Source organism: Neodiprion virginianus, chromosome 7 (assembly GCF_021901495.1).
Source record: "Neodiprion virginianus isolate iyNeoVirg1 chromosome 7, iyNeoVirg1.1, whole genome shotgun sequence".
NCBI lineage: Eukaryota > Metazoa > Arthropoda > Insecta > Hymenoptera > Diprionidae > Neodiprion > Neodiprion virginianus.
The window spans coordinates 14,840,469-14,861,189 of NC_060883.1; the positions used below are offsets into that span (position 1 = coordinate 14,840,469).

The following is a 20,721-nucleotide window of genomic DNA, read 5'->3' on the forward strand; positions in this document are numbered from 1 at the left end:
ACTTTCGCCTACAATGATTGAATGAGCACCTAAGAGTATAATCCGGCAAGGGAACAGAATCTGTCTGTCGTTACAGAATTGTGACGTCACCGAACGACTGCTGAACGCTCCATGATACGACCAATCACCTCACATATAAGCGCCACCGCGGAGCGGCGGCCAGTTCTAGTCTGACCACAGCCGAGCTTGTTCAGCGTTGAGATTTACAAACACCCATACCTTGGTTGAATCACAGGTTGATACTGAATACGCTCTGTTACTTTACCTCACCGAGTTCGTGCATTGGTTTGTTTGTTTGCACACCCAGTTCAAGCACCCAGTTCGTGCATTTATCTAAGGCACGATCATTCGTGCAGCCTTCCTGAGATCCTTTCAAGCACCTAGTTCGTGCACTCATCCAAGGCGTCTAGTTCGTGCAACCTTCCTGAGATCCTTTCAAGCACCTAGTTTGTGCAACCTTCCTGAGATCCTTTCAAGCACCTAGTTTGTGCAACCTTCCTAAGATCCTTTCAAGCACCTAGTTTGTGCAACCTTCCTGAGATCCTTTCAAGCACCTAGTTTGTGCAACTTTCCTGAGATCCTTTCAAGCACCTAGTTAGTGCACTCATCCAAGGCGCCTAGATCGTGCAACCTTCCTGAGATCCTTTCAAGCACCTAGTTTGTGCAACCTTCCTAAGATCCTTTCAAGCACCTAGTTTGTGCAACCTTCCTGAGATCCTTTCAAGCACCTAGTTTGTGCAACTTTCCTGAGATCCTTTCAAGCACCTAGTTAGTGCACTCATCCAAGGCGCCTAGATCGTGCAACCTTCCTGAGATCCTTTCAAGCACCTAGTTCGTGCAAACTTCCTGAGATCCTTTCAAGCACCTAGTTCGTGCAAACTTCCTGAGATCCTTTCAAGCACCTAGTTCGTGCAAACTTCCTGAGATCCTTTCAAGCACCTAGTTCGTGCACTCATTCGAGGCACCTAGTTCGTGCAACCTTCTTGAGATCCTTTCACGCACCTCGTTCGTGCAATCTTGTCCGCAGCGCCTAGTTCGCGCTCTTTTCTCTAGTCGACTCGTTCGATTACATTCATAAAACGCATTATGTGTACTGTTTCCTTACAGCCTGGATATTGTCTACTCACATTGGAAAATAACCAACTTGTGTCTACATCCCTAGACGAACCTCCTCAACCAACAACGAACTAATACTATTTCTTTACTTCATAGATTCTTCCAATACCGACCTACTCACGCTGCGTGATAACACCACTCTTACTCTTCCAATTGCATTAATTGTCTTATCTTATGTCAGTTGTTATACTTCTCTTTACAATATATCCTTTACTCTCATAGACACATTTTGGTCCGTTAACCAAGCCCAGCTGACCTTCGGAGAACCCCGCAAATTGAAATTCATGTTCAGAATGCACCCCCCTATCGATCCCTAACAATCCCTAAACTACATAATTTAATGTTTATTTAACCCATTTTGAGCGACAATTTGACTGGACTAGAACACCTTAACCGCTAGGCTATCACGCTCGTTCTTATGATGTGTTATTTTTGAGCCTCAAACTCGTCACAAGAAATTATTTTGATCGATTACGCGAAAACGTGGGTCCACTACGGTGAACGATGGCAGGGGGTGACACGTGGGACCGAACCCTACACTGTCAAAAAAGGACGCAGCTTCAGACTCGATCACAACTGTCGGGCCATCCTCTTTCAGTCCTGATTCGTGCTGCCTCACTCGTTAATCACACTGACTTGCTCATTGCGTTAGCGATTTCAACGCAATACAAAAAATTCGTCCTGCCATGTTCCACTCGATTTTTAACTTTTCAACTTTATTTACAGTGGCGTGCAAAAGTTTCGGGCCAAACTATTTCTCGTTAACAATTGTTGTATGGATGAGGGTGAAAAAAAAACTGAGTATTGCTATTTAAACTGAATCAATTATATTGTCGAACCTAACAACTTACAATTGTTTTCAACAAAATAATATTAAATTATAACAATAAATATAAAGTTTATGTGATGAAAAGTTTCGGGCCAAACAAACTTATGAAAAGTATACTATAAAAATAAAAACCAAAATTATTTCCAACACGTCATAAAGTCAAATTATACTAATATTTTGTTGACATACCCTTTAAAGCTATCACAGAAGCACATCGCCGAGGCATCGTTTTTATTAACGTCTTAATCCTTGTGTGATCAATTTTTTGCGATTCCTCTTGAACTTTTTCCCACAAATCGTTTTTATTTGAATAATTGATAGCTCCTACTTTTACTTTTAGCTGTCCCCTTAAATGTTCAATAGGATTTAAATCAGGAGATTGACTTGGCCACTCGAGAACACGAATTTTTTTTTGCCTTGAAAAAATCTTGAACAAGTCCAGATCGATGTTTGGGGTCATTGTCTTGTTGGAAAATCCATCCTCGCGGCATATTTTAACGCGCGTAAGGAAGCATATGATTTTCTAAGATGTTTTTATACACGACTTTATCCATAGTGCCTTCTATTTTTACTAAAGGGCCGACGCCTTTATATGAGAAAACTCCCCACGCCATGATATTACCTCCTCCATGTTTTACAGTCGGTATTTGTCACCTAGAATCATATCTGGCATTTTTTGGTCGTCGAACATACCTCTTTCCGTCATTTCCAAAAAGATTAATTTTTGTTTCGTCTGAAAAAAACACTTTGTTCCAATCTTCGACTGTCCAATTATCATGTTCCTTAGCAAATTCTAATCTCGCCTTCTTATTCTTTGCACTAATCAACGGTTTCTTAACTCTGACGCATCCAAAAAGTCCAACTTCGTTCAATCTACGTGAAACAGTACTGTGGCTAACATCCGGCAAGTTTTCGTCACGTAATTCACGTGTTATAATTGCAGCATACTCCGTTGGATCCACGACTGCCTTTTTTTTAATAACTTTATCAACGCAACGATTCGTTTTTCTGGGTTTTCCAGGTACTTGTTTGTGTACCAAAGTGTTTGTTTTTTTTTCCACTTTTCAATAATATTATTAACAGTCGTTTTTCCAATCGATAATATTGAAGCTATATCACGAGAAACTTTGTTTTCTTGGTGTAATTTTATAACAGTTTCACGAATATGTAAATGCGTGCGCTTTGGCATCTTGACTTCACAGTACTGACATACAAGTGTAAACAAATTCGAGCTCCTATTATAGAAATTTGAAGTCAGAAACGTAATCATACACAAGCTAATCATAGTTTTAATTGCTTGGCCCGAAACTTTTGATGCATGGAATTTTATATATTTCATTATATACTTATATTCTTTCATTGTAAAAATTAACTAGTTATGTATTTCGAATACATACTTAATTAAGTTTATACGGAATACATGATTTTTTTTCACCTCTATTTAGATAAAAACTATTGGTGAAAATTAATTTGACCCGAAACTTTTGCACGCCACTTAACCTGCACGATTTCATATGACTTGACCCTCACAGAAAAAACGCTCAACTTGGGTGTCATTTTTTACCCCTAATTCATAGGTAATGCTAAATTCCAATGAGAAAAAAATTGAGGGTACGAATTCACTCCCAAATTGAGAGGTTTTTCCGTGAGGGGAAGCTGTTTGTAGAAGATTGCATACTGATTCAAGAATGAACATTACAATTTTTTTTTTTGTTTAGTGGCAGCCATTCAAATTTCTTGAAAGTGATGCGACCTACAATCACATCGAATTCTCTAATACATTTCCCCCTTCAAAATGAACAAGTGAGTGAACAGCTTTCATCCAAAACCTTTTCGTGTGGCACGAACGCTTAGTTTTCGAGATATCCTAAATGACTCGTTAAAAATGACACCGTTTACGTTTGCAGTGAATTAGAAAACTGTTGGGAAATTTGAAACGACCATGTTTGACAAAAATTGAACTTGCTAAAAATACTTCGAGTGTGATTTAATTTTACAAAGTAGTCACACGTGATGGGATTCTCATAAATGTTGGTTAGACTTTTTGTGATTCAAAAAGCTCAAGAAAGGCTAACAGGCTTGATGTTAAGACTACAATAAGAGGCTTGTCCATGGTGAAATATGGATATATTAGGGGCTGGAACGTATTGATTTACTGTAAATTCTATTGTTAAATATTCGCATCTGGCATGATCCTCGTAAATTTTGGATGATGTTCAGGAGAAAGAAATTGAAACTTCCCTCTAGTCTACACTAAAAGACATGTAAGTAGAGATCAAAACTTTGCCGACGGTTTTGATGCGTGAACCAGTGGACAAAGAATGTCTCTGCTGTGGGATAAAACTTGGAAAACGAACACACAAGCTCAAATCACATTCAGATCACAGCAGCGTGCATGTTTCTAAAATCTACATGAAACTGAAAATGTGAACTGTTTTCAATAAAACTCATTAGTCAACCTTTGCCTCGGGCTGTGGGCTCGGACTATGCGTTACAGAACGCGATAAATTGCCCATCTGAGCGACAATTCGTTCCATCGCTGCCTCTGTTTCGACCAGCCGTTGCCTGAGCTGATCTATCTCTATGTCTCCTGCTGCTTCTAGTGTCCCAGCATGCGAAACAGTGGTAAATTCATTCTTACAGACATTTTTATACTCGGTTTGAAAAAACTCACGTGATAATACACACACGTATGTATTCCACGAATCCGCAATAAATTATGTTCACAAACCATAATCGATGTTCTTAACAACGCGTGATCGAATAGTTTATGATTGAATTACATGAAACCTTTTTATTCATTTGGATTTTGCGTAAGTTCACCTATTCTATGAGAATGAATTTTGTTCTCGGTTCCCAAACAACAATTATTGTACATGGGATACGATTAGATTATCGTAGGACGACAAAATAAACTTTTTCGAAAACATTAAACAGATTATGAGACTGAGCAATTCTTGAACTGATAATCTCAACCAAAGCTCAAAATTTAGATGAAAAATATTCTGTTAAAATGGTATCATATATTTTGTATTTTGATATGACAGGAAACACTGCAAGCTCGTAGGTATATCAGTTGCTGAACACTTTACCCTGGAGTAAAAAAGAATAGCCTACGTCGGCTTCAGCTGAACTATAGTGCATTAATCACATTCATCTTGAGCAACCAATAAAACTCTATTCAGAGAAAAAAATTCAGATCGCAGCGAGCGACATTCGGAAGTTTCGACTAAAATGTAAACAATATATTACATAACTTGATGTAAGATGAAGGAATGTATGAGTATTGGTTGGTAACGTGAGTGTAACGAAAGATTGCAAAAATCACTAGTTAATAATTTGCAATGTCATCTGAACAGGAACATCATAATTAATTCCACTTCATTCACATACGACTTCACAATAACACTATTATTCTTATTATTATTATTATTATTACTATCCGAATACACTATTGTTAATATCAATAACATTTTACCCGCCTTTTTTATGCATCGAGCGAAGATATTATTGAAGTTCAAACATTATCCAAAACTATTAGTCCAAGAGCTGATGACAAATTTAGAGAAAGTGTTTTGCCCACGTTAAAATAATAAAAATACAACACTATTACTATGGGTGCATCTGGAATGGTGGGTCTAGTAGAGGTCTTGCGGTTATTTCGCCATCGTGCAACCCATTAGATTTAAAAAAAAATAAACCGAAAAAATATTTTTTGGGCAAGTAGAAATTTTTTTATTTATTGTTTTAGTAGCTGTATAATATATAAATAACAATCCCAGACTAGTTTTTGAGTTTTAAAGTGTGACCTGACACCCTCCCCCCCCCCCCCCCCCCCGCCGAATGAATTTATTTAATATACCAAAAAAATATACTTTAGGCATCTTAAAATTTTTATGGCATATTCAATAAACAATTTAAAAAATACATGTCAATTGCCAGTCAATTTGAACGGTTTTTAACAACCCCCTGACGTGAATAAAGATTTTAAATAAGTGCGACAAAAAAGTCTCACTTGTAATTACAAGTGCGAGAGAGATAGTTTATCCACACCTACCGCCAGCTGACGGGGCCCCTGGCTCTCCTCGGCCTGTGATTGGTCGCCTCAAGACCATGTGACCATGTGGCCACTGCTTACCGTGAAACTCGTATTCAGCGCACACAGCAGAGTCTTTCGGAGTATTTTTCATAACGAGTTTATACAACCACGTGGAAAATTAGTTTGATATTGTTAAGCTTTTATCATAGTTTTTACTGCAGTTTTTGTCGTTCTGGGTATCAAGATTTATCAATATGTATATATATGGACCAAATATTTGTGTATATAGTTAGAATATAAAAATTATTTTAATGAAAATTAAGTTTAAAAAAATTAATAAATTATTCAAAGTAATACCACACATACCTCACATAATACTCCGTTTAGCAAGTCTACGAGTTGTAAGGAATTTAATGACACGTTGGTATCAAGGAAAAAAACTTATGAGCTTATAATGTATTTGTTATTTTTTATTGAAAAATTAATTACTCCAAAATACTCTGCTGTGTGTGTTGAGAGAGAGTTTCATAGTCAATAGTGGTCACGTGGTCTTGAGGCGACCAATCACAGGTCGAGGAGCCAGGGGCCCCGTCAGCTGCCGGTAGGTGTGGATAAACTATCTCTCTCGCACTTGTAATTACAAGTGAGACTTTTTTGTCGCACTTATTTAAAATCTTTATTCGCGTCTGGGGGTTGTTAAAAACCGTTCAAATTGACTGGCAATTGACATGTATTTTTTAAATTGTTTATTGAATATGCCAAAAAAATTTTAAGATGCCTAAAGTATATTTTTTGGGTATATTAATTAAATAAATTCGCGGGGGGGGGGGGGTGTCAGGCCATACTTTAAAACTCAAAAACTAGTCTGGGATTGTTATTTATATATTATACAGCTACTGAAACAATAAATAAAAAAATTTCAACTTGCCCAAAAGATATTTTTTGGGTTCATTTTTTTTTTTAAATCTAATGGGTTGTACGATGGCGAAATAACCGCAAGACCTCTACCAGACCAACCATTCCAGATGCACCCGTAGTAATAGTGTTGTATTTTTATTATTTTAACGTGGGCAAAACACCTTCTCTAAATTTGTAATCAGCTCTTGGACTATATCACTATCCTTTTCTCATATTGCCGCATTTATTTTGAGCTTTGGTCAAATTTGGTAGCGTATTTAATTCCCGGGTTTGATTTTCTTAAAGTCTACTTAAAGTGTGTTTTTTGATCATTTCTAACTGAATTGACAAAATATCTTTAGGTTATGGCGACATTCAAAGCAAATGCAAAGTCTGCCTCTAGAATGATATAATAAGCGTCTGAATACAGATTTTTTAATTCCTTTTCAAAGATAAATTACAGTCGAGTTTCATATTTTTCAGAGAAAAACCAGTTTTTAGATTTGTTTTCTTGAGCACAGTAAGAAACATGATCGTAACGAGAAGAATGAAACCGAAAATATTGTTCGCTATATTATAATTAAAACCTCACAGTGTTGTTTTTGCGCTGAGAGAAAATAGTTTGTGAAAATACTTTTGAGGCAAATTGTACATGTCCCAATTGAAATGGCAGAATTTTTATAATCGAAAGTGAAAAATCTGTAAAAGAACCGATACTTACGAGCCTTCAATTCTTCTAATGTTGGAGCAGGTCTAGGCAGTGAAGGAGATCTCTCTTTTTTTTGTCTATACAAGGTTCCTGTGACAGCACTTGTTAAAGTTTCTGGACTAAATACCATTTTTCTGAATTCCGTCTCAGCTGTACCCACCGGGTAATCGTTCGGTACGTCGCTGTCAGCGTTTTTTCGTAGCACCTGTAAGAATTTAGTATCTTATACTACTACAACTTAAGCTGTTCAGTTTCGAACGAAAATAAGTAAAACAAGAGCTTTTAGCGTTGTACTTATATCGATATAGAAGATGCTAGAGATTTTGGCAAAGCAGATGGTGGAACATCACCAGACCCCAGGCACTCCTGGTTTTACCATGTTCCCATTAGTGACCCCGCCACTACGCGGCACTAATAGTCACCTGCTCTACCCTCTATGCCCCCTGCCCCACACAGCTCTACTCTCTGCGTTGTTTCTAACTTTTATATGACTAATAGGGACGCGCGCATCGTGACAGGTGTCCACCAGTGCCATATAGAGATGAGGGATATTAACGGAACGTCCTGCTATACGAGAATCTAGTTGAGTGCCAGGGGCCTGTGGGACAAGATCGCCCACAAAAACAAAAAAAAAAATTGCCAACTGCCATTTCCACGTTCAGACGAGTAATACAAAACAGTTTACAACGTAACTCAGTTGACAGCGGTAAGTTCACTCCATGAATTATTTGAAATCCTAAAACAAATTTGCATTGCTTAGGCTAATTGGGGTGGCCAGCCTGGGGGAGAAGACGACAAAGCTCACGTAACCAGAACGTAATTTCTATACGCCCAGCCCAAATCCCTGAACCTAGAACTATGGAATTTGGAGAGTTCTACCGAGAAAGAATTTTTCTAAATTCGACTCCGAAGGGGATGAAAAGAGATGAAACGTGTCATTACTGGTTGACGATATCTCTTAAAGCTGACACGATATCGACTTGGATTTGCTTCTAACGGTTTTAGTGCAAACTGATGTTTCTCATTGACAATGAGAAGTTATGAAGCGCGAAACGCCAACCGGGATGACACGCGAAGCGCGCAGGGCCAAAGCCCTTAGTGTATTATATATTAGTAAATATCAACAAATTATTAGCACTCTACAAATATGGCATTCCTAGACAGGGCCCTAAACAGTAATGAAATTAACGGCCTTTCAATGTGGTGCTTTCAGAGACTATGGATCGCAATCTCATGCCGATACTTCGGGAATATCGTCAATGTGGCAGGAAGTTGAAGAGAACAGCGATCGGCGGCGAAATAACAAGTATAACGTGGTATGAATGGGTTCACGAAGGAGCTTCCCACTGGTCAGAGTGTTCTTGAGCTACGTCTCCCTGTGATCCTCGCCTCATTTGCAGTCACCAATGTAAGATTCGTTGCGTCAAGACGCCAAATTGGACAAAAAGTGGTGCAGTCTGAGCACCCCGATCGCTAAGTAGCTAACATCGATAAACGGTAATCGAAACGATATGGCGCATAAATTTTGTGAAAAACTGCATACTTAAATTTAATCCAAGATCGCATGGGCTAGTCCAAAAACTCTCCTCGGCTGAAGAGGATATTATTTTCTTATTGGGACCGTTTCGTAAATGTAGAACTGATCCATTAAATAAAAAATAAAAAACAAAAACAATTCTAAATATGCTGTTGTAAAGAATTGTTTGCACATATAAATAATTGGATTAAAATATAATCAAAGCTTTATAGTTCTTTTTAGAGAAGGAGGAGTTAACCGAGGATAACTAAGCACCTAAACTACCTTAACCTAAAATCATGACTGAAATACCAGACCACGCGCATCCTATAAGCTTCATTAGTAAAAGACTATAAAATAACAAATAGGGGTTCAAATGATGTCAATTGCAAATAAAATGGGCAGGCCAACTACAGTGGAACCTCAATTATCCGAACCTCTGTTATTGGAATACTCCATCGGGGCTTTTCAAATATTACACAAGTACTTTTTGTAGAAAATGACCCCCCTCCCGCCCCTCCCCCTCCCCCAACGCACTAAGCTACGAACTGAAATTTACGAAATTTTTATTTCATATGCACCGTTCCAAAAAAATACGAAATAATGTATTAATTGATTTAATTCTTTCGATTTTTTTGGACTCGATTAATCGATGCATCGATTATTTTCAGCTTACAAAAGCTTTAGCTTGTCAGTCGCCATTGCTTAAACATACTCTTGTTATATGTATAAAGAATCGTGTGCAACAAGGAGGCGTCTTCTTTAGATCGCATAAGCATTACGCGCCTTCAGCTCGTATGCGTGCTCACCTATGACTCATATTGAAAACGTACGCTTGGCTGGAGAATACCGAGTTTTCCTTCTTCTTACACAATATACCATTGCTTCTTCTGCGTTTACGTACTTGTAACTACGAATTACTTTTTGTCTAGTATACCCTGTATATATTCGTAAACCGTTTTTGTTTTGTATATTCTTGCTTTTATTATTTTCTTTGAATTTTTTATGCTTATGCTATGTATTCTATATTGCCTAAGGCAGCATCTATAATTTCATTTTCATTTTTATTTTCATTTATATTAACATTTTTACTTTTGTTTCTATTTCCATATTTAATATGTTTTGTTCACATACTAAATCCATTTAATTTATTTAGTCATTTTATTTTTATTATAATTACTTTTTCAATTCATTACTTCCGCTAAGTTTAATGCTAACCAGATCTGATTTCATTTTCTATACAGTAATACATCTTATCTTTATTTTATCTTGTCTGTAGATTGCGGCATAATTTATGTTGTATTTATTTTTGCTCCTCTATTTCGTACAATAGCTTCATATACTGTTTCTGAAGTATATTTTTATTTTCATTTTATTTCCCTAAAAATTTGTTATGCCCGTACTATGTATCATATGCCGCCTGAGGGGACTCGTCCCAAAGCCAATGAACGCATCTCTCCGTCATTACTTCTTTATATTATTCATTATTTTATCTTTATTTTTTACTCACTTTCGGTCTATTTACTTTTATCTATTTTTATCTCCTCCTGTAGTCATTCTTTTTCAACCTTAATTTTGATGTATGTTAATTTCTTCTTGGTTTTATTGTATTTTATGCCTATAATGCACATGTTTTGATTGTACGTGCTTTTTGTATGCCGCCTGAGGGAACTTGTCCCAGGGCGAATATACGCATCTATTCATCCCCCCCCCCCCCTCCCCTCCTTCCGCCTTCGACTTCTCTAACGTCTTCGACATAATCCCGCAAGCAGTTCTACTCAGAAAGCTTTCCGATCTGCATTAGTCGCAGCAAGTCGCGTCCCCGGATGGTCTTTTTTCCTCTTAGGAGAATCTTGTTCTTGGTATTCTACATGGTTCAGTTTTGGAACCACTATTGTTTTCCATCTTAATTAACGATATTTCCGTGTTCCTGAAAAACTGCGACCATCTAGTCTATGCAGACGATCTGCAGGTCTGTTACCAGTTCCCATCGGTGAAGATTGCGGATGCCGACGCCTACTTCAATGAAGATGTTCATGCTGTCTTGGAATGGTCCAGATCCTCTGCTCTCCGTCTAAATGCTGCGAAAACGCATACGATGATTTTTGGTTGTGGACCTTACAGATCCAAACTTCAGCTGGACCTTTGGCCTACTGTGTGCCTCGATGTCTGCTCTCCAAGAACTTGCGCAAACTGATGGTACTGACCTTGATCTTTCCGATCTGCGATTACTGCTGCGCGGTGTTTGCTGATTTATCCGTTAGTCTCGACGCTAAACTCCAGCTTTTTTTCTCTCCTACTCCGATCTCAGCTCTTTATCGTACCGTGTTCAGGACGATCTGGTTACCTGCGTGAGCTCTTCGTCAACCGGGTTTATGATTCTTCCGGCGATCGCTCCTCGCGGACCCCCAGAAGTGGTTTTATAGCCTCATTCTCTCGCACAACTGCGTACGTTAATTCATTCGCGGTTGCTGGACTACGTCTTTGGAACTCTCTTCCGCCTCCACTTAAGTCCACGCCTTCACTTACTCCGTTCAAGAATGGTGTTTCTATCCATCTGCTGGATACTGAGGACACTCGGTCTTAAGCTCTCTCTTTCTCTTTTCTTTTTCTCAATTTCGCGTGTCAGGCATTGGATGTTAGGTGTAGGCTACTCTAGTTTAATTTACTGTCAAATACTGCACTATATGGTGCTGTCTATCTCTTTTAGTCACAGAGTAATTTTTATTTAATTTGTATTTGTAATGCTCTGTGGCTACATTGTCTAATATTGTCATAGACATAAATACATATATCTATCTATTTATTTATCTGTTTATCTATCTTTTTTTCTATGGAGGCGTGGGGTAAAAAATCTTTCATAGACCGTAGTGAGCATTGTTGATGAGGTCGTCGAAACCATCTCAACCCTGATGCCACCGTGTGCCAGAGTCTCCAGCGTGGCCTACTGACTAAAAACCCTTTTTACAGTTGTACGAGTGTAAAACCGCAATCCGAAATCCTCCTTACAATATCTAGCACCCACCGGCACTCCTTTCCAGTATTACTTCGGTTGGCCCTGTTCTGATCCCGTAGAATCCCTCTTCGGTTGCTATATAACTTAGCGTATCAGTCTTGTGGTATCTTCAGTCGCTTCTTCTCGTTTCTCTCTCCCTTTCTTCTTTAGTCTTGATTACCTTTCTTATTTAGGTTGCTATTTGGTTCCATTTCTCTTGTGACGTAAGCATGACCGCTATTATGTTGTCTTTTGACAGTAGCATTCCCACGTCTCGCGCAACTTCTCTCCTGTTCTGTTCGTGTGCCAGGCACGCAAACAAAGTGTGTTCCGCGTCATCCTTCTCTTCTCTACATAATCGGCAATTGCTGCTAGGCATATGCCCTCTTTTGGTCAAATATATTCCAAAACACCCATGGCCGCTGATTGCCTGCGTGAATCGGTGTTCCATCGCCTCATGATTGCGGAGTGCCTATTCCTTGATCTTCGGTATCATTGAGTACGTCCATTTTCCATTTTTCGAAGAGTCCCATTCTTCTTGCTATCTCACGTAGAGGTTTTCCCTTGCTCGTTCTCGTATGCAGTTTCTCGCTTCCTCGGTCAAATGACCGTGTCTCCGCCGGTAATCTTCCTGTTCGTGCCATATTTCTTTCCTTTCCAGGGCTAGCAGCCTAAATGACGGAACCTCTGACAGTACGCTGGCCGCATCTCTTGACATCAAACGCCATCCGCTGATGATGCGCAGATTCATCTTCCGCTGTACTGCGCACATATGTTTTATTCGCTAGGTACGCTGGAATCCGATCTGCCTAGATAGGTGCCCCGTATAGGTACATCGACTGGACCACAGTAGACAACAGTTGTCTGCGTGCTGGCCATGGTCCTCCCACGTTTGGCATGAGCTGCGATAGTGATATGCATATTATTGACGCCTTCGTTGCGGCTTGCTTGACATGGTGCTTAAATGAGCATTTCCCATCAAGCCACACTCCCAAGTACTTTATCTCGTTCTTGAGAGGGACTACTTCTCCGTTGAATCGGAATTGGGGTGCCTTGTACTTACTTCGCCGTGTAACCAGGATCGCCTCGCATTTACGCACCGTCAGCTGCAAGAGCCTGCTGGTCAGCTATTCAGCTATCAGCTCCGAAGCTTCGTTGGCAACTGTCTCTACCAACTCTGCTGCTTCTCCCACCACGACTAGAGCCAGGTCGTCAGCAAACCTAACCAACGATGCACCATGCGGAAGTTTCAGCCTCAGTAATCCATCGTACATGCAGATCCATAGGAATGGGCCCTTTATCGATCCTTGCGGTACTCTTGCTGACAAGTCAATATTAATCCTGCCTTTCTCGGCAACTATTACAAGCTTTCTATAGTTTAGATAGCTGCTCATAATCCTACGTAGGTATTTGGGCATCTTCTTCTCTTGTGTCAGAGCCTGGTAAATGCGCTCCCAGCTAGCCGAGTTGAACGCATTTTTGACGTCCAGCTCTATTATGGCGCAGTATCCTCCCCGATTAGGTAGTTTATATAAGGCCTCTGATACTTTCTCTTCTACCTTCTTTAATGCATGGTTCGTCGACAGTCTCTTGCGGAAGCTGAACTACGCCTCGGAGATTCCTACGTTTCTTTCCTCTTCACACACTTTCTCCATCCTATCGAGGATGAGCCTCTCAAATAGTTTGCCCATTGAGTCAATCATTCCCAGTGGTCTGAAAGACGAGGGATCAGCCGCTGTACTCTCTTTTCCCCTGGGTATTAAGACCAATTTTTGCCTCTTCCATCTAATGGGGAAAACTCCTTCGACTAAACATTTATTGAAGAGGCTCAGTAGTATCTGAGGATTCTCGTTCACCAGAAAATGTACCACCTTGTTGGGAATCCCGTCCAGTCCAGGACTGTTCCCAGAGGATAATCTGCTCACTGCGGCTTATAAATCCTGAAGACTGAACAAATCAATTGCTTCCATTTTTTCTTTAACTGGAAAGCCATTTCGAGGTTCTCCCGTCGGGAACAGCACTTCCACGCTTCTACGAAGGCTTATTTCATCTTCTGGTACGATTGATCCTTGCGATCTCCGGAGTCTACCCATTACAATATTGTAAGGTAAGCCCCAAGGGTCTCGATTGATCAACTCAGTGAGGCTTTTCCAGTTCTCACTTTCGCTCATTCGTATTGCTTATCAGGAGTCTTCTGGCTTCTTTGTAAGCTTCTTGTTCCTCCACCGCATTTGGCCTGTTCTTTTCTTTCCCTCTGTGACCTCTTTCGACTTCTGTTGCACTCTTTTCTCAGTTCCACCAGTTCTTCGTTCCACCAGTATGCTGGTTTCCTGTGGTATGTCGACGGCCTGCGTGGCATTGATGCATCGCATCCATCCTCTATGTTCGTCATGGGTGCTTCGGCTGCTTCTTATGCAGTAGCAGAACCTTCTTGTTTAGTTGCACTGAGCTTTTGCAAGAATTTTTTGCAGTTCATCTTTTTAAGGGACCATCCTACTCTCGATTTATATTTCCTCTGTTGGTTTTGGTTTCTTCGGAGTCTCGCCAATATATAGCGGTGATCGCTGAGTGTCTCTTCGTCCAGTACTTCCTAAGATAAGATGTCTCTACTATTGGGGATACGAATGTCAAGTCTAAGACCGATCTACTGCCTCCCCTCTTCAAAGTGTGCACGCGTACATCATTCGCCGCTGCAAGGTTATAGGTAGCCATCATTTCCTCCACTATGTCACCTCTTTGATCTCGCGGGCCTCCGATCCATGCCATTGTTGTGGCGTTGAAGTCACCCGCCACGACAAGTGGGCCCTTCACATTCGGATGTGCTCCTCCAACGTAGTCAGGTCCAGTTTCACCAACACGTCCGTCACGTTAGGAGAGAAGTAGCAGTTGAATATAGCCAGCTGCTTCCCGAGACCGGTTGAGGTTTATCTGCATAATGCTGATGCTAGGGAGATCAGCCATTACCGTTTTTTCGGTTCAGCTTCCCTCTAGCTATTCGAAGGGCGGGGTATAATCCCCTGACCTATGGCCGCGGGGTTTGCCTACCGCTTCGCAAGTCAAGCACTTGTACAGCTGTTGGCACACTGCAGCTAAGTGCCCTGGTTCTCCACATCTGAAGCACAACTTCTCTTGAACATTTTTTGAGCACTCTGGGGCTGTGTGTCCATATTCCAGGTACTTGTAGCATCCAATGATCATTTTCTTTTCTCGCGCGGTTGCGTTGACCCAGCTAACTCTGACTTTGCCTGGATTTAGCACTTTTGCAGTTGCCATGGCTCTTGGCGTTAACACAAGTGCGACCCGGGTGTCTTTCGGGCCTGTTCTGAGTGCTTTCACCTCTATTAGATCTGGTATGGCCTCTTAGAGGGCTGCGACCAGTACCTGTTTGACATTTTCTTCCACTATATCGTCTTCAAGATCTCTAAGCTCTATTGTAACTGTCGGGACTAGCAGCTTCACGGTTAGTTTGTCATGTACCGCCGTGCGTATTGCTCCGCTGACCGTTTTTAGTTTCGAGCCTTTCAATAGCTCTATGAGGAGGTTTCCATCCCTAGTGTTTCTGATCTTGCAGACTTTGGATCCCACTTCTTCCATGCCTGATTTCTGCTTCACTGCTTTAAGCATATTCACGTAGGACACTTTACTTTCGTTCGGTCTTTGTATGAGGACAGCCTCTCATCTCAGTCTTGGTAATTTCCTTCTGGCAGGTGCCTTTTGGGGTCCTGGTCCGCTTCTTGTCTCTTGGTTTCTTTCTTCCCTCTTCTTTCTCCTCTGCTTCTTGGCTATCTCCCAGTCGTTTTCGCCCCGACAGTACAGTGGTGTTTTCGTCTCCTTGAGATTAAACTGGGCTCGGCTTCTCGTTGCATCGTTCTCCCTCTGGACTTGGCTTGCAGTTGTAGTTGCGGCGCTCACCTCTTCTATTTATCTAATAATTGCTTCTCGTCTATCTGTGGCGCGACTTTCTTTTTCTTATTCCCTTTCGCTTCCGTAGCCTGCTTTAGCGTCTTTTCCAGACCGATTTGGAAAGCGGCTTTATTCCTATTCCTGTTTCTATTCTTGATTAGACTTTTCATAAAGGACATAGCATGTTTGTGGTTGTCTTTTACCATCTTGTGGATATTCGTGGCTTTGGTCACCACCTCCTCTATCTATCTATCTCCTTCTGACTCTTTCGCCTGTTTACAACGTGCGTATGGAATTTGTGAATAGTCTTTATCCAAACCATGGCTACTTCTGTTATCCAAAAAAAGTGCTGAAAATTTGGAATACATGCATACGCTGTTGGAAAAAAAAGATGTCGAAGAAAATAAATTCTCAGCCTTACATTGAAATTAACAATATTTCAATTTACTCCACACGTAAACGGAGTTAGAATGATATGACTATGTATTAAAGTGACACATTATACATGGAAAAGTAGCATCAAAAATTATTATATGTGTTACGTTTTCAATAATATTCTCTACCATTTAAGATCCAAAATTAGTGTTGTATTATCCGAACTACCGCTAATCCGAATTATCATATACTATAGTACTGTAACAACTCGATATTCGCGTATGTAAGTAAGTCAATGGCAATGATTAGCGATCATCAAAGCGCTTCGAATTATGCGACACTTATGCGACAAATCAAGGGATCAAAAAAAAATGAGATGAAAGTCACAAAGGGGCCGCTTGTATTCATCGGAGCCACAAAAATCGTAAACCATCAATAAAAATTGTTCTGAACCGGAATTGCGACGAGTAACGATTTGATACGGGTGGAAGTTTCGAATGGTGAAAACTGTGAACTGCTCCGAACGTTACCAGCCTGCACATATGCGGTGAACGCTTCACGATATAAAGGTGGGGGGGGGGGGGGGGGGGGGGGATGTTTAGAAAGCGAGAGATGTCTCGCCGGCAGATAGACAACGGAAGTGTTGTGTGTGTACACTTGGGACAACGAATCTGAGACGACTAATTCTTTACACTAGACAGTTATGTTGGCAACACAGAGAAACCTACAGCGCCATAGTCGGCCGAGCGCGAAACAAACTCAATCTCAATAAACATAACATAACCCATGACCGTTATTGACGTCTCAATCCAGCAAGCCATTATCCCCGCGGTATTTTAAGGTTAGATTCGACGGTCATGGGTTATGTTACGTTTATTAAGATTGAGTTTGTTTCGCGCTCGGCCGACTATGGCGCTGTAGGTTTTTCTGTATTGCCAACATAACTGTCTAGTGTAAAAATTAAGCCGTCTCAGATTCATTGTCTCCAAGTGTACATCTTGCACGCAGGAATACTTCAGAGACCCTTATTTGTTGTGGTCACCCCTCTCGAATCGGAGCCTACCTGTTCGTGGCATATCTAACAAAGCTGGTTGCAATTTAGGGTTGTAAACCTCCCGAGATGAATTCTGGCCGATTCAAGGCCATCCATGCTGTCTGCTCTGCAGGTTTAATAGATGGTAAAAAGCGACACTGGTAGCCTCGATTCGATTAAATTCCCACGTGTATGTATCTATTACAATATGATATCAGCAGTTCAAACTTGATAATATACCTTGACGATTGTGTACAGAAAGAACAAAACGATGCCAAGAGTGTAAAGTGGCATAATAATTCCCATCGTGCCATTTCCTTTTGGTGGTGGTACAACGTGTCCAGCACCACCCATTGGTGGTCTCATTTTTGGTACAGCAATGTGATCAGGTCGATCAGTTATCTTCGGAACAATATGTGAAGAAGGAATAGCTCTTCCACGTTCTCGCATTGCCGGGTGAAGCCCACCGGCATGTGGGGGCGTTCGTCGTTCTTGTTTTATAATGCCTGCAGAAGATATTTCGATTAATTATGTGAAACTAGTAAATTAAGATACAAGTACACGGCGAGACCTACGTGAAGTTAGCCCCCCATTTTGAGAAATCAAAATTTTCGGAAATTGTTCCAGATTGTTCTAAGTTTGTTCTACACTGTTCCAAAACTTGATATTGATAACTCGTGAAACCCAATTGAAAAATGCTAAAAACCGTTTTTTGACCGAGCCCCCCACTTTTGAACAATCGAACTTTTTTTTGTTGTTCCGGTTTGTTCCAGTTGTTCTAAACGATGTTCCAAAACGGTGAAGTCGTAAGTTCAACGGCGGGCCTACCAAGAGGGAAAAAGAATTTTTGACTAGCCCCACACTTTTCGAGAATCCAACTTTTTTCGATTGTTCCAGGTTGTTCTCGTTCTACTGAACATTGTTCCAAAAGCACGATGTATTGGGTCGAACCATAGGCTCGTAAAATTCAAAAAACAGCATTTTCGGTCGCCTACATTTTTGGGAGTCAACTTTCCAACGTGTTTCAGGTTGTTCTAGTCGTACTGAATATTGTTCTAGAAGCACAATTTAGTGGGTCGTACTTCATTATGATTTTTCATGAGTTTTCGGATTTCGTTATATTTGATACTCATTAAATCATAATTGATTGATTTTACGGTTTCAATCATGATGTGGATTTAAAGAAAAAAATTATTATGTATCATGTATTTGGACGGGGTGCTTGAGCTCTGTTACGGCCCGATCCCAGAGCCTCTTGGCTGTTAATACTCGCTGCTAACTTCAGCTACATGAGTCAGACTTGGCGTGGAGAACGGAATTCACAACGGGAGTAGTTTTTCATGAGGTCATCTCCCTCGCGTGACCAACTTGGCAAAATATTAGGGAAAAACGGGAGTAGTTTTTCATGAGGTCGTCTCCCTCGCATGACCAACTTGGCAAAATATTAGGGAAAAACGGGAGTAGTTTTTCATGAGGTCGTCTCCCTCGCGTGACGAACTTGACAAAATATCAGGGAGAAACGGGAGTAGTTTTCTTGAGGTCATTTCCCTCGCATGACCAACTTGGCAAAATATTAGGGAAAAACGGGAGTAGTTTTTCATGAGGTCGTCTCCCTCGCGTGACCAACTTGACAAAATATCAGGGAGAAACGGGAGTAGTTTTCTTGAGGTCATTTCCCTCGCATGACCAACTTGGCAAAATATTAGGGAAAAACGGGAGTAGTTTTTCATGAGGTCGTCTCCCTCGCGTGACCAACTTGACAAAATATCAGGGAAAAACGGAAGTAGTTTTCTTGAGGTCATCTCCCTCGCGTGCTCAACTTGACAAAATATTAAGGAAAAACAGGAGTAGTTTTCATGACGTCATCTCCCTCGCATGACCAACTTGGCAAAATATTAAGTAAAAACGGGAGTAGTTTTCATCAGGTCATCTCCCTCGCTTGACCAACGAATTTTCAATACGAGTATATGCAGAAATTGACAGAATAAGCCCAGTTTTATATCATTCATATTTATAGCTATGTTGGTAAACACAATTTATTACAATTTATCAGTAAATGAAATGTACAATTCTATCGGTATTTCTCATTCAAGCCCAATATCCGCATCCATGAGTCAGAATAAGAAGCAGCAGCTAGATTCGTGTGATCTAAATACAGCGACTTCCGAATTGAATGTTGAACAGAATTAGAGGAATAAGAATGATTCGAGTACTAACAGCCAAGAGGCTCTGGGATCGGGCCGTAACAGAGCTCAAGCACCTTGTCCAAATACATAATACATAATAATTTTTTTCTTTAAATCCACATCATCATTGAAATCGAAAAATCAATCAATTACGATTTAATAAGTATCAAATATAATGAAATCTGAAAACTCATCAAAAATCATAATGAAGTACGAAAATTGAGAAAAATACAAGAAACTCCCGTTTATTTGATTTTACGAGTCTATGGTTCGACCTACTACATCGTGCTTCTAGAACAATATTCAGTACGACTAGAACAACCTGAAACACGTTGGAAAGTTGACTCCAAAAAATGTAGGCGACCGAAAATGCCGTTTTTTGAATTTTACGAGCCTATGGTTCGATCCACTACATCGTGCTTTTGGAACAATGTTCAATAGAACGAGAACAACCTGGAACAATCAAAAAAAGTTGGATTCTCGAAAAGTGGGGGGCTAGTCAAAAATTCTTTTTTCCTTTGGGTAGACCCGCCGTTGAACTTACGACTTCACCGTTTTGGAACATCGTTTAGAACAACTGGAACAAACCGGAACAACAAAAAAAGTTCGATTTTTCAAAAGTGGGGGGCTCGGTCAAAAAACGGTTTTTAGCATTTTTCAATTGTGTTACACGAGTTATCAATATCAAGTTTTGGAAGAGTGTAGAACAAACTTAGAACAATCTGGAACAATTTCCGAAAATTCTGATTTCTCAAAATGGGGGGCTAACTTCACGTAGGTAAGTGCGAGGGTCATGTAGGAGTGCGCGTATCGTATAATATTTTTTGTAACAGCCATAATGGGAAGTTCGACTCCAGAAGATTGTAAACGTAATATTCTGAACGTAGACATGTTGCTGACATACAGCGGACGTGTTCGTACTTACAACTCATCACGTCCGATAACGATACTTAAGCCTGATCTGCTCAGATTAGCGTGCGGAAGAAAAGATTACCTAACAGTTTTGTAACTGGTAGGAAATCGGAACTTCCCATGCAGGTGTTACAAAAAAAAAAAAAAATTTTGCTTACAGTACTTGTGGACATTAATATGGTTTTTCAAGGATTTTTTAGAAGTAAAAAGT

At 40.3% G+C, this 20,721-nt stretch overlaps 1 protein-coding gene across 6 annotated transcripts in view; it reads right to left on the reverse strand.

Annotated features, from left to right (window-relative positions):
• Window positions 1-20,721, reverse strand: part of LOC124309319 (glutamic acid-rich protein) — a 50,813-nt gene that overhangs the window by 17,789 nt on the left and 12,303 nt on the right. For 3 of the 6 annotated variants that reach the window (XM_046772864.1, XM_046772863.1, XM_046772868.1), the window contains 3 exons: window positions 17,653-17,918; window positions 7,603-7,795; window positions 4,405-4,544 (listed from right to left, as the gene is read on the reverse strand). In XM_046772864.1, the coding sequence (XP_046628820.1) occupies window positions 4,405-4,544; window positions 7,603-7,795; window positions 17,653-17,918 (599 nt within the window). The remainder of the gene's footprint in view (window positions 1-4,404; window positions 4,545-7,602; window positions 7,796-17,652; window positions 17,919-20,721) is intronic. The other 3 variants (XM_046772867.1, XM_046772869.1, XM_046772866.1) reach the window with 1 other exon arrangement.